General features: G+C 39.6%; 1 protein-coding gene across 1 annotated transcript; it reads left to right on the top strand.

Moving 5' to 3' along the window:
• Nucleotides 1-248: 248 nt before the first annotated feature.
• Nucleotides 249-12,772, top strand: LOC139636562 (ras-related C3 botulinum toxin substrate 2). Its single transcript, XM_071504736.1, has 7 exons — nt 249-403; nt 6,901-6,972; nt 8,443-8,560; nt 9,216-9,278; nt 10,749-10,908; nt 11,270-11,403; nt 12,153-12,772. The coding sequence occupies exons 1-6, from the start codon at nt 288-290 to the stop codon at nt 11,398-11,400; spliced, it is 660 nt and encodes a 219-aa protein (XP_071360837.1). The 5' UTR covers nt 249-287; the 3' UTR covers nt 11,401-11,403; nt 12,153-12,772.
• The last annotated feature ends 1,861 nt before the right edge of the window (nt 12,773-14,633 follow it).

The following is a 14,633-nucleotide window of genomic DNA, read 5'->3' as shown; positions in this document are numbered from 1 at the left end:
TTTTAAATAAAGGCCAGAGTTATTGTTACAGCTCTACCTTTCAGAACCCTTCATGGACATTTCACAGCTTTCATCTGTTGCAACAGAGACTTTCTCCACCTCACTGATTCTGCATTTGACAGCATTTGCACGCTCCTCACATACGTTCTGTTGTTTAGAAGAAGCACAAACACAACAAAACAGGAAGGAGAGATGTGTGCAGAAATGAAGGAAGAGAGACTGAGAAAGACAGAGAGGCAGCGGAGGGAGGGAGGCGAGGGAGGTGTGTAACAATTTCCTGTAGTTGCATGCTGATCTGCCTCTGCACCTTCCTCTCTGAGTCTGTTTCTGTCAGGGTGAAGAGCACAGACGAAGCTGAGCGGAACAGGATGCAGGCTATCAAATGTGTGGTCGTGGGAGATGGGTACGCCATTATTTTTTTAAAACTTTACCTACATTGTTATAACTTAAGCTTAAGTACTGAATCATGAAGTTTTAACTGAGCTGATGAATGATGGGAGCGTTTGGCCCCTGGCTCAGAATTTAGGGCTATTTGACAGAAATGTTAACGGTTTTCACATGGCCTGATCGGCATCGAGTGACAGTTTGATCAACTTCCGCAGTGATGTGGCCGTGTTCACCCGAAGACTTGATGCTGCTTTGCTCTTAAACTCGTTGAAGAACGCAGTCTTGTGCGCTGATAAGTGTTAACCTTTAGGCGTGTGTTTGACAGCGCTGAGCAACAGTGAGGGTTCTGGATGAGTAGTGCAGGCCACAACATGCAGGAAAATGCTGTAAATGCTGGAAGAGTACAGAGTGAAAAATACCAAGACATGTTCAAAAGAGCAGCTCATGTGGCGCAGAAAAGAAAAGATTACACCTAAAAGCTCCACTTAGTCAAAGATGGATGTTACTGTGCTCTTAAGTGTTAGAAAACTTGGTGAAAATGCTCAATGGAAAGGGTTAAAATACTCTCTGAGAACAAGTTTGGACAATGTGTCGTCTACCACCCCAGAAAAACTAACTTCTGCATGGTTTTTGTACTTGAAGGTGGGGCAAATAGGGCCGGCTGTCATGATGGGGGAAATTGTAAAGCGGAAGTACTGGCTGGTGGCTGGTGCAAGAGCTCAGTAAACAGTTACAGAAAATTAAACATTTACAGGTAGCACACAGGTGCTGCTGCTGCTGCTCCCCTGCGCAGTGTGTTTAGCTTCCTGGTGCCTGCTGAATGTGACACTGTGATTTGAAATTTATCGAGTAAGTTGGGAGAGTGAGGTCTGTCATCACTTGGAAAGTAAGGCACGTTCAATTTAAAACAGAACCGTGTTTGTTACAGTAAAGTGGGGACTTACAGTTTTAATGAGCAGGTGAACACCCTAAAAAACTAAACTTCATTTGTTTCAGCAAAGAATTGCATATATTTATGTTCATGTGACAATGCTCTCGAGTGGCCATGAGACTGAAGGCTTCTTGTTTGGACCAAAGGGGGGAGCAGTGTGGAAAGTCTGGGTGAACAGCTGAGTCAACAAAATGAACTGCTTCAGAATGCTTTTTTTTATCCGTGGATACTTCTGACAGAGAGCATTGGTTTTGCTTGGTCGTTTCCCATACAATAACCAAGTGCTGTAATTGTAACCACAATAAGGAAGGTGTCGTAACCTTATTGAAGTCGTGATAGCCCACCATGTTTTTCGGGGTTTTTTTTATACCTATCCCTAGCCAAGTCATTTTTGTGCATTAACCTAAGAAAAAACTTTCAACAAAAGAGAATGATCAAAAAAAGGGTTTTAATTTTGAAACGACTACGTTGTCTTGTGGTGTCAGATCAGAAAACACTTTTAGCAACTTCATTATTTCATTTGAAGAGCAAAGCCAAAAACAAGGGGAAATGTGTGGACTGCTCTGTATCTTGGCTTCCAGTGGTGTTGTGTTTACTATTTTCATGAAGTTCACAGGTTGTGATGTATCCTAATGCTTTTTAAAATGACTTTTTGCCAAGGAAACTGCATGAATATATTTTTTTACTCTGATGTATGAGGTTGGAACACTGTTCTCATCAATTAAAACCACTTGAATGACAAGTTGAGCTTCTTTGAAAACACAACCTCAGGGGTTGTGTTTAATCATAGCATCAGTCCTGGCTGCTGACCAGAACATGACCTTGATTTCAGTCACACTCCTCCCCTTTTTTTTTTTTTTTTAATTTGACCACACCACCAAGTCATTTCAAGCTGTGCAGTTAGGGAACGTGAACAGTGGAGGACTTAATGTGAGGAATGAGAATCTGCAGAGAGCTTATAGCTCTGCCCAAGCTTCACACCTGTGCACACCTGGCTAAAACCACAGCAGAATGAAATGCATCTGTTTTCAAAAAATGCAAAAAGTGGGTGGCACAAAAATCACAATATTTAAATAATTTTTTAAATGTTTAAAAAGAATTTTTATAGATAGTCCATACAACACTTCTGAGAGCGTATGCGTGGTGTGTGTTGGCCTTGTGAGAGCTGAGTTGTCAGTTGAAGCTGCTGGTGCTGGTATGAGTAATGTCTGCCAGTTTTTCATTTTTTGATTGGCTCTTTGCCAGTGTGCTACATTGTGATGCAGCTCCTGCAAACATCATTTTCTACATGTAGCAGCAGTTTAGCCTTTGTACTGTACAGCTTTACCACTTTCACACATGATGAGGCCAAGTGGAGACTTTTACAAGAAACTCAGCATCAATGTTTCTTTGTCTTAAACGTGACTAAACCAGGTGTGAAAAAAAGAGATATTGAACTTATATTAAGAGACAGAAAAGAGGAAGTTGGCCTCAAATTGTAGGGAAGTCTGTGTAAATACAAGCCAACATGCTGCTGATGTATGGCCTTGTTATAGGTCATCCACAGATGAGTGGACTGTCTCAACAACAGTTTACTTCAATGGAAATAAAAATGCCCATTCTGTCCAACTAAAAAACAGTATCTAAAATTATAGTGTAGGTCCAAAAGATTCTCAAAAATAACAAATATTGCAGTACAAAATATGTATAAAATCATGAACAAGATGAACAAGAATATTCCTTTTTATTGGATTATTTATTGGCGGGTCACTGTTGGGAGGATGGATTTTTGTAGGCCAACCAGGAAGTTAGCATCACTCTGGTTTTCCTCAACAAAAAGCCAGTGGGATTTTTCTTCTTTGGCTTTTTGTATCTATAATACTTGTAGGTGTTTTGTTGAACAAGATAATCTTCACAAAACGTTTATAATTTTTGAAGCTTGAATATAATCACTAGAAGTAAAAAGCTATAAAGGCTGTAAATGAACGACACCACTGTTGCATGACTTCAGCGTCACCGCCACTGAACTTCCAAATTGTAATTTGATTTAACAAATTGTAATTTCATTTATGTGTCAGACAGAGAAGAAAAAAATCATGTCAACATAATATACTATTTTATCATACCAACATTTAAACACCACAATCTCACAGTAAAATAAATTGATTCCAAGTGAACTGACATGATCAGTGAATTCACTTAAGGGGTGCAAAAACTATGAATAACCAACATTTCCACAAAAGAAGAATGATTTGTAGACAGTTATGAGAAAGGAGCCAAAAGCACAAATTGATGAGCATTTTGCCTTGTTAGCGACCAAGCTAATGAACTTGCTAACGTACTGCTAGCTTAGACGGCTTTTACATTCAGATTTTTCTTGAAGGAAGTGATGCGTCCAGTAAACAGGGTTAAGCTTGGAGAACTGAATAGTGCTAGCATGTTGCTGACTGGCTAGTGTGGTTGCGATTAGCTCGCCAGCTACAGTATTTTACCAGCTAGCTCTGTGGAGTGGCCACTGTGCCACCAAGCATCTTGTATGTTGTATGTAGGGGGACTGATGAGCAAAAGGTCGAATACATAAAACAAACAAACTTAAGAGGAAGATATGAACTGAATTACCCCTCTGTGACATTAAAGCTTTACTTTTATAAACAAATATGGGGGTGTCTCAACCACAGATTAAAGAAATTAGGGAAAGTACATTGATGTGATGGTTACGAGAGCCCAACCAAGAGGCATGTGGACATAGAAACAAGGAGCAAAACACAGTCAGAAACAGTAGAGGACGGAAAGCAGAAAGACAGATAGAGCGAGAATTAGTCTGCTTTGAAGAGTTTGCCAAGCTAAAGCCAGATAAGGCTTCATGGTGTCAGAAGGGGACAGAAAAGTTGATGGAAAACCAGATTAAGAGCAAACAGACAGAGAGATCAGAGGTGGAAGGGTTTTTTTCTCTTTTAGCTCATTTTGGCTGGTTCCTGTTTTCAGCGCTAACTGAGGCTTCTGAAACAGACCAGTTCCTTTCTGACTCACACACAACCACAAAACACACACACACACACGTATGTCTATTCTTCTGAGAGCCTTCACTGACAAAACACACTCTTTAGCCCATAACCTTAACTAACACAACTACATGCCTAACCCCAACCTTTACATTGCGCCTTAAGTCTGAATCCTCAAACTGCCTTTTGGAGAAGTGATGTCCTGACGTACTGTCATCAAACTCAAACCGGTCCTCACAAAGATAGAAGTACTCACACACATACAGCTCTTCTTAGCTGTCAGCTGAGCGGCACATAACCACTATTGAGTCAGCTTGTTCCTCTGCTCTCTTAAAAATGAAGTTACATGACAAGAGCCTCTTTTTTTCACACAGGAATCAGGTCTTAATATGTTTTCTTTTTTACCAGAAAATATTCAGATTTTTATGATTATTTTGACTTGATCGTAACAAAATTTAGAAACTGAGGTCAGTCCAACCACATCAAAGAAAGACATATTTTCTTGGTTATGTCCAGCAGTGTTTAGCTGGAAGACAGTTTGGTTTTATTAGCCCAGATCAAAATATCCTCATCTGAGTTTAGTCTGTCGCACATGAGGGTTGAAGATTATCAAATTTTCATGCCCAAAGACTGTGTCTGAAATTACAACAGCAAACAGCGAACAGTAAATCATGATTTTGGATGCTCATGCATCATCATCATTTTGTGCCACTAACAGATGTATTGTCACATAACTGATTTTTACATTTAAGAAAGGGAAGTATCAAGTATTTGATTGTGTTATTATTATTATTGATATTATTATTATTTAAATAGTGTGAAAGCTTTGGATGTTACTTTTTCATATCATCATGGGAGTCTTTCAAGCCAATATGTTGTTTTACACTTTTACACCAAGAATTCAGGCACTTTAATGAAATGGCATGAAAGAAATACTGCACTACTGGATAAGGGAGTGACTTTGGACACAGCCAAATAATTCTAAAGTCATTTCTCTGTTGTATTAAAAAAAACTGAAATGTCAAAAATAAAAAAGTGGGCACTATTTTCTGTCAAAAACACTGAAAACTTTTCACAGTTTTTCTAAGCGAAGGCTTTTTAATGTTGGACAACAAACTAAATCCCATTCACCATCACTGCCTGGTTGGCAGTTCATTTATCCTCAGTCATTTAGAAAATGACACTTTATGCATGGCTGCTAATTCAAAATGGGTCAGTGGGGATTTTTTTTTTTTGTGTTTGTGATTTGGGTGAATTGACACTTAAAGAAAGCAGGCGAAGTCCCAACTCATTACCTTTTGTTGAGTCACCCCAGTATCGGGTGCCAGATACAGAAAAATGTTACCCTGTGATTTTGGTACCTTTAGTTTGGCACTTAACTTGTGTTAAACCTCATGTTCCATGGTGTAATATCACAGACCCACCTCCTTCACACAGACTGTTAAACTGCTCTCCAGCGTTCTAGTTGACAGTTGACGACACAAACACAAATACACACTGTATTTTTCTATCCTTGTATATTCATGATATGTTGTGCGATGGCTCACAGTGAGAGGCTGATTGAGGAAGTAGGTTTTCAGGGGCTTTATAGGCAAGTGAACTAGTGATTGTGATTGCGTGTGATTAACTGATGGGTTGCTTGCAAATTAATCTGGGATTTGCTCGGGCATGCCTACATACAGCCACTCTGTATGTAGGCATGTAGGAGTAAGATTTACCTGCAATTTTAAGACCGTAACAGATGCAAAGAAGCTGTTTACTATGTACAGAAAAACCTGAGCCTAAATATCATCCTTACAGACAAAGCACAGGTGGAACATGGGATTTTGGGAACCTGAGCTCCAGATCACCCAGGTTCATGATGGGGTTTCAATAGGCTGGAGAACTTCTGTTTGATTAAAAACAACCAGGGTGAAGCAGCTCCTTGCACCTTACAACCAATCAGATTTATCCAGGATGTTTTCAGTGTCCTGATGAAGACGGGGCACGAGTCCTGGTGTTGTTGTTGAAATGCTGACAGCAAAGTTCTGGAACAAAATAAGAGCAAGGCCAGTTGATACTTGTTCGATCAACTCCTGCGTGCAGCGCTGCAGTTTCCTCACTGTGGGTGTTGAGACAAGCTGTTCACTGTGCCGCTGTAAAGAACATGTTTCTGGGTCCGATGTCTCAATTTAAAAACGTGGTATTAGCACTAAAACTGTTTGGACTTGTGACACTGTGGATCATCTAAATCTACGCATGTGTCCACACCAGAAGACTGACAAACTCAGAGATGTCGTATACATGGAAAATAATACCATGTGGGTGGCAGTTTACTTTCTCTTTGTAAAGGTAGCAGTGGTATTTGAAAGGGTGAGGTGTGATGTCTTGCATCATTTCCTGTTAGCACAAGATGGAGAGTATGTTCATGTATACTAACTCAAAGTCAAGTCTACTGTGAGAATATGTAGAATGTAGCATGGAAGTGGGACAAAGCTTATGTCTTCTGGTAAAGCCACACCCACCTTTAATCTTTCTCTCACTTCCAGTTTTATTGCCTGAAACACTGTTATTGTCTTTTCATGATGTCTCTCTCTATGTGTTTTTACTTGTGTGATTTAGAGCTGTGGGAAAAACATGTCTTCTCATCAGCTACACAACCAATGCCTTCCCTGGGGAGTACATTCCTACTGTGTGAGTATTATGCACGCAAACGCATGCTCCCTCTCCCTCTCTCTCTCTCTCTTTATGAAGATATATGAAATCAAAATAAAGAAAATGATAAGTACATGCAAACAAACATGTAGCTGCACATTTACCATTATGTATTACACCTTTCTGCCCATATGTTCACACATTAGAGTCCTAGTATGACATCACACACACACACGCACACACACACACACACACACACACACACACACACACACACACACACACACACTGTATCAGTACATCTGCACATGACTGATGGTGTTAATGCTGACAGGTTTGGGCTGGCAGCAGCCTCCAGGTTATGAAAACACACTTCTTTCTAAAAGCTTGCCAGCTCAAAGCTCAGCGCGTACGGAAAATAGAGAAGAGGAAAGTAAATGCGAAACACTCTCCTCTTCTTCAACAGTTAAGGTTACTGTGTTTGCTTTTTTCAGTCAGCGTTATATAGTTAAATGGATAAATACAACAATAGACTTAATTTATAATCCACCCTCTAAAACAAAGTTTCAATAGGTTTCACATGGGTAAATAAAGACTAACAATTCCGAACTAAAAGTGAGGGAAATCAGGGAATTTAAAGCTTAACAACTGAATTAGATTAGTAAGTACAGTAAGGTAAAAAAAAGAAAATAGTGTAGAAAATAAAACTGGTAACAGAGATGCCCCCTTTAGTCTTTATCAGGGATTTAGATATTTAAATAGCAATAAATATATATAGTGATTTTAATATAACTAGAAATCAGCCCATAAAATCTTTTAAATGTAATCAGTAAAATCCTAAAATGGTCTCAAAGAAAAGGCTTGATACTGTTAGAGAGGGCAGATCAGGGAGGATGTTCTCACTTTGGATGCTTTTCAATAGCCCAAAAACAGCTGTTGTTTTATTAAGATGATGTGAGATGACTGTGAAAAAGTGCAAATACGGGACAGTGATACACTGTTCTGCAAAAAAGAAGTGTGTGTTGATAAGAGAAAACTGGGATTAACAATAGGAAGGTCCAGATTGGAAGAGTCTGTACCACAGAGCTTTTATGCCTTTACTGCTCTTTACATGAAGCTTTTTCGTAAGTGTGTTATGTGTGACAACAACGGGACAGACCACATGTCCAGATTAATGTTACACAGAGCTCAAACATGAGACTGTAGTGTTTCAGGGTGACCACAAGGGGGCAATGTTGCTTAAACGTTATAATCTAGAGCAGGGGATCTCCAGTGACAGTTGTCAGTGTATCCAATGGTGCAATACAAGCAGGAACTTAAAACTGCTAATTCAGTTTGATCAGTTTTTCAAAATGTAAATAAATATGGCCTAAGAAAAAATGGGGTTTAAGTTGAATTCCAGTAGTTTGGAAAAGTTTACTCTATATTTTATTTTGATCAAGAGCCTCATCGTGGTTATTTCAGTCTGGTCAATCACCAACTGATTGATTGATTGATTGCTCTCCACAGATTTGACAACTACTCAGCTAATGTGATGGTTGACAGCAAGCCAGTCAACCTGGGCCTTTGGGATACAGCTGGACAGGAAGACTACGACAGGCTCCGCCCACTGTCCTACCCACAGACGGTATACAATCACACTCACACATGCACACGCAACAAACAGAGCTGACTAGAAAAAATAAGATGCACTTTGTCTCCCACTGGGTTTCACACTGGGACTTAAGAGAGTTTCAGATTTATATACAACACAGTACAAGAATGCAAAAATTGAGAATATGAATAACATATATATTTCACTTATATCTATATATACTTACATATATGCTCAGTCCTGGTCCTCCTGGACTTGAGCTTGGCTTTTGACTCTATTGATCACACTGTCCTCTTATGTACGCGGTCCTCATATGGACTGTGCATTTGCTGACATTGGAATGCCCTGCTGGAGGAGATCAGGTGCTGAGTCATTGTCCCGGTTGAAAACACTACTCAAAACATACTTGTATGAAGCAGCTTTTAATTCTTGATTTCAATGCTTTTATCTTATCATTATTTTTTTTAACATAGGAATTTGTAATTCTCTCTGCTAATTGACACTTGTTTTGATTTTATATATGTACAGCACTTTGTAACGCTGTTTTGAAAAGTGCTACATAAATAAAGTTATTATTAGTTATTGTCATTGTAGAGATAGAGACCGTGTCAGTGGCCAGATCTCTTTAATCTTTCTGTCTTCTCATTGTTTATCATTCTCTCCCTTTTTTTTCTCCTGGTTCATCCAGGATGTTTTCCTGATCTGTTTCTCTCTGGTGAGCCCAGCATCCTACGAGAACGTCAGAGCTAAGGTGAGTCTCTTGTCTGTTTCTCAGTCAAAATGTCTGCAGAACTTCAGGCAATTTGCAGAGTCCAGTGATAGATTATTCAAAGCTTTAAACACTGTATTGTCTTTCTCTCTCTCTCTTTCTTAACTGTTATTGTTGTATGACTGTGCCGTTGAGCTGTTCTGAATACTGTTTTAACTGCTCATGCTGGTTACAAACTTCAGGGACAATTTCACACTCAGCCTCCAGATAATGACAATCAGTTACTTGTTCTGTCTATCAAATGTCAATGATCAATTAAAAAAAATCTCCATTGCAGTTTTCTAGGGCCCAAGGAACATTCCAAAACCTGAAGATATTAGAATATTAAATGGTTTAAAGAGAGAAAAGCAGCAAATCCTCACATTGTAAAGGCTGAAACCAGAGACTGAATTTCATAACTTAAATGATTTGAATAATTAATCAGTTACTCCATATTAATTTTCTGTTGATCAGCTAGATTTCCACCCACCCCTCTATATTCTACTCCTGTTCATTTCTATTCAGGTCATGATGTCTAATGAAAAGACCAGCGGGCTACATGTAGCATTGTGAGATAAAACCTTTCATGTGCAGCACTCTCATGTTAAGTGCTCTCTTGGTTTTCTTGGTTATTCTCCATTTGCAGTTCAAGTTCACTCAACTGAGTAAACCCTGGGCAGGTTGCCAGTCTGTCACAAAGCTGACACATGGAGACAAACAATCATTCATGCTTACATTCACACCTATGGGGAATTAAGAGTCACTAGTTAACTTAACCTGCATATCTTTGGACTGTACGAGGAAATGGAAGCACTTGGAGGGAACCCACACATGCACAGGGAGAATATGCAAATGCCTCAGCTCTTCAACCCTGTAAATATGCTAAGAACATCAGTACATTACAAGAAAGGAAATAACATCAATGATATTGATCACCATGGCAACAAGTAACTGGCATGACGCTATAAAAGTAGTTCTTTATAGATTGGTTGGCATGGAGGGAAATTAAGAAGGAAGCTCAGAAACATGAATGCTCTGGAGCAAAAGTTTAATAAAGGGAAGAGGGTTAAAGTTACACTTTTACATCCAGAAGGCAAAACTGACCTTTAAAAGAATACAATTAGACCTGTGTGTAAATTAAGGTAATAAAAGAAATGCACATGTGGTCATGACAGGTACAAAGACAGGAGGAGACTGGCTCATCAAACGCATCACTCATGTTATGAAATTATTTGCAAGCTGATGCCTGAAGCCTGGGTAGCATGAGTGAAAAAGCAAATGTGGAGCCTAAACCTAACCACAACCATGTTTTTCTTCATTTCAGTCTTTCGTTCACATTTTAAGACTTGTTTCTCCTCTTGTCTTTCTTCTGCCTCTGTCATTTTCCTCATCTCTGACACGTGCCGCCGACTCTCTATCTTCCCTTCTCTCTTGTCATTCATTTTGCTTGTCTTTAACTCTGTGCTCTACCAGTGGTACCCGGAGGTTCGCCACCACTGCCCCTCCACGCCCATCATCCTGGTGGGCACCAAGCTGGATCTGAGGGACGAGAAGGAAACCATTGAGAAGCTGAAGGAAAAAAAGCTCGCACCCATCACCTACCCTCAGGGCCTGGCTCTGGCAAAGGAGATAGGTCAGTGACGCTCATGGCTCTTGTATAACAGTGGTGCTTAATTGCTTAGCAAGTAATATCAGCCATCCTGTGTGTAAATAAATGACCAATCACTGTGATGGTCAACCATAATCCTCTGACAGATGAAGATGGCCTATGGGATATCACTCAGTATTATCTAGTAATCAATATTTTTATATAACCAACTGATTAAATGATAACATTTCTTGTAGTGACAACCCCTGAATACAGACACAGCAATTTAACATGGGCTTTCAACGGCAGCGTGTTTACTTCTGCCTCCTTCCCTTACTCAGCCGTTAAGTTTCAATGTGTTGTTTTAATGATGTGTGTTATTCTGTGTGTCCTTGTTTGCATGCAGATGCAGTGAAGTACCTGGAGTGCTCGGCTTTGACCCAGCGTGGTCTGAAGACCGTGTTCGATGAGGCCATCCGAGCCGTGCTCTGCCCCCAGCCCACCAAGGTCAAGAAGAAGCCCTGCTCACTGCTGTAGAAGGTAAGGCTGAAGTAAACAGAGAGAGAGAGAGGAGAAGAGAAAAAAGGAAACAATTAGAAGTCTTAGTGAACAAGTGGCGGAGAAGAGGAGTAGTCAGAGTGATTCATTCATTCATTTGCTTAACACTGAGAGATGATTTAAAAGCTTCTTCCCCATCAGGGTGTAGACTCTGATGAGACAGCAAAGCCTCTGCAGCCTTCTTCCACTGGATGGCAGTGTGCTCGCCAACCCTATTTCCAGCACTCCTTTCAAGAGTCCCTGGTGCTCGGCATGCTTCCTTTCAAATCACTCCCCTGTGTGATCTTCCCAGGGCATGATCATTCCTTTCAGCGGAAGCTGTTTTAAGGCCCCTGACAAAATGATGATTGTCTTTTCAGAAAGCTGTTATTGAGAGCTGTGCTGGAAACTTGAGTTGCTTGCCTTGGTCAACCATTAGCATAGAGTTCATTATGGGTAAGGAGATGTTCTCAGTACCTGGTCGTGATGCCAAAAGTAGTGACCATCCGTTCAATATGCCATAGCACAGAGAGTTTTTAAAGACATGACGTAGAAATCATTTTGTACAAAGTAGTGTGGGCAACAATGACTCACGTCTTTGCTGAAAGGAAGAATCGTTTTTGTTCTTAATGCTGAAGCAGAAATGAATTTTCTCACACATCAAACACACACTGGTATTTGAACCTGTGTGTGTGTGTTATAATAAATGTCATTCATCACCATCTGCATGTGTGTGATCTTCACTGTTTTAGGTTCTTCCAGGACCAGAGAGAGGACACAGAGATTCTTACTGCTGAACCCGGGTTATGAGAAGAACATTTGAAAATAATACTGTAATGTTTCTGAGAGAAAAATACGACTAGATTTCCACTAGTTTAAAAAAAGAAAAAAGTTTTTACAGTTATAATACAATGGCACAATACAGCATACTGTGAGACTGAATTTTAAAGTGCATTATATATGCAGCAACATTTAGGATTTCTCTGTAAAATATTCACTTTTAACAGAATGAATCACTAAATGTGGAAGCAGAGCAGACTGTCCCACAGACTGTCACACACTATACTATATAATAGATTCACCCTGCCAGCTTTAACCAGTGAACCAAAATTACTGCATACATCTCACTGCCTTTTTTAGGGCCACCAGTAACATAAAGGTGTCTTGTGTTCTTGAAATAATGATAATGCTTGTTACTGAGAGAAAACATGGTGTTACAATGAGATTAGTTGATAATGTGCTGCGGCTGTTGTTTATCAATGATGAAGAAGAAGGGTCAGGAAAGTGGTTTTGTACGAGGGAGCTGAACAATGTTGTATTTCAATAAAATGTATTCTTTGTTGTGATATGAAAATAAAAGATCTTAAACCAAGTAATATGTCTGCGGATGTGTCTTCAGAGTCGACTGTTGACTGTTGCCACTTTAATGAAATGAGGATCAAACATGGTTTTGCTATTACTGCACAGTCTACACAGCTTCCTGTTAGCAGCGTCAGACGTGCACCATCATCTGCATGATCCCAGCTCCAGGTCTGTCTGAGGTAACACTGATATATCTGACTGCACTTCTACCATCTGCTACAAACCTCATCATCTGACCGTGCTTTTCTTGAGGGGGAGACACTGGGACAGTGATATCAGTCTGACTTAAATGTTTGCACTGATTAACAGAGGCTGAGCTGATTAATGGTGTAAACAGAGCAACAGTTTTGTCATCTCCTCATCAGTGTCTGTCAGCTTAGGTGTGTGTATGTGTGTGTGTGTGTGTGTGTGTGTGTGTGTGTGTGTGTGTGTGTGTGTGTGTGTGTGTGTGTGTGTGTGTGTTCATTAACATTTTGCATTATACAAAAAACAGAATCTGGGCAGAATTAAATTTCTTTCAAAACATATTTGCTGGTGCAAATACTATGAATGGGAGATCTAACCTGCTCAGTTGTACCACGATGTACTACCACTGGTGGTAATGCTGCGTGTCTGTGGCTGCAGAGAGGATGTTTATGAATATTTACAAACATGAAAATGTGCACAAGATCTTGTGGACACAAATCCTGCAGGGATTATGATTGGTTTGAGCAATAACACAAAAATTACTTTAAAAATGCGTCATCACATACCACAACTAAAACTATCAGCACCTAAAAAAGGTTAGAGCAGTGCGAGTTCACTGGCAGCAATGTCTATATGACCTTTTTCTATGTAAATTACAAAAGATTTCTAAGCAATTTGTTGCAGCGTATTGCTCAACTTCCACAAATTGACACTAAAGAATTGCTAAAAAGGGCAATAACATAGTGAAACGGAAGATATATTGTAATGTACGGTTATGAATTTGAAGTTATGAAGTCCACACACAACACAAACTGCAAGCTAAATGTCACTCAGTAGGTGTGAATGTAGTTTTTACTGCATTACAGAAGCATGTCTCTGTATTATCAGTTTCCCTTTCTTTCCACCCTAAATCCTCTTCAGAGGCTTGGTGTCAGCAGCCAGTAAAAAGGCTTCTGGTTTGGGAGTCTGTCTGTTTCACTTGACTGTTTGACTGTTTATATTGCAATAGTACAAACTGATTAGTATTGTACATAACAATGAGATGGAATAACAGAAATACAAAAATACACTTGCAGCTAAAAAAAAACACTGACAGTGCATAACATTACTCATATTTCTATGGACGCCCACTCTAAAGAAATGTCCATCAGATAGGCTATCACCGTGATTCGAGGCAGACAAGGTCCGATTGTCATTTGCTCACTCATTGATGCGTTCAGGGGCAGAGAAAAGGTGTTGGCAAACCAAAATGACATGCGGAGCGCGTGATACGGTATGAGATGTGGAGAGAAACATACATATAAGCATGGCCTTTTTTACATTAAAAGTGATATTTTAAGCTGCATATAATTACTAGAATGGTATGACAGTTTGTGTTTTGTTTTCTGCACAGAAAGAAATGCAGATGACCACAGACTGAAAGACCATCTGGATCTGCAGGATTCCTCACCTGAATTTCAATTAACCAATACTTTAACAAAGTGAACTCATTGGTCACAACTATGTTTAAACCACAAACTCTCATTACTTCTGATAAAACTCCTTTATTTTTGAATTGTATCTCTTCAGTCCTATAGCTACCGCTGAGGTCATGCCATCTGTTTAGTTTTGGGAGGGTCTTATTAACCAGGGTAAATTACACTCTTACGAAGGCTTAAACTCCCGCAATGTTTCAATGATTGACT

Source organism: Trachinotus anak, unplaced genomic scaffold, assembly GCF_046630095.1.
Source record: "Trachinotus anak isolate AG129_WGS33_773 ecotype Australia unplaced genomic scaffold, CSIRO_AGI_Tana_v1 ptg000019l, whole genome shotgun sequence".
In the NCBI taxonomy this organism is placed as follows: domain Eukaryota; kingdom Metazoa; phylum Chordata; class Actinopteri; order Carangiformes; family Carangidae; genus Trachinotus; species Trachinotus anak.
This window is presented reverse-complemented; position numbering and strand designations above follow the sequence as displayed.

What these genes read in the sequence shown, in the direction of transcription:
- LOC139636562 (XM_071504736.1), top strand. Translation starts at nt 288, where the DNA reads ATGCTGATCTGCCTCTGCACCTTCCTCTCTGAGTCTGTTTCTGTCAGG. An exon ending in TGTGTGGTCGTGGGAGATGG is followed by an intron (nt 404 to 6,900) that starts GTACGCCATTAT and finishes TGTGTGATTTAG; the next exon opens with AGCTGTGGGAAAAACATGTC. An exon ending in ACGAGAACGTCAGAGCTAAG is followed by an intron (nt 9,279 to 10,748) that starts GTGAGTCTCTTG and finishes GTGCTCTACCAG; the next exon opens with TGGTACCCGGAGGTTCGCCA.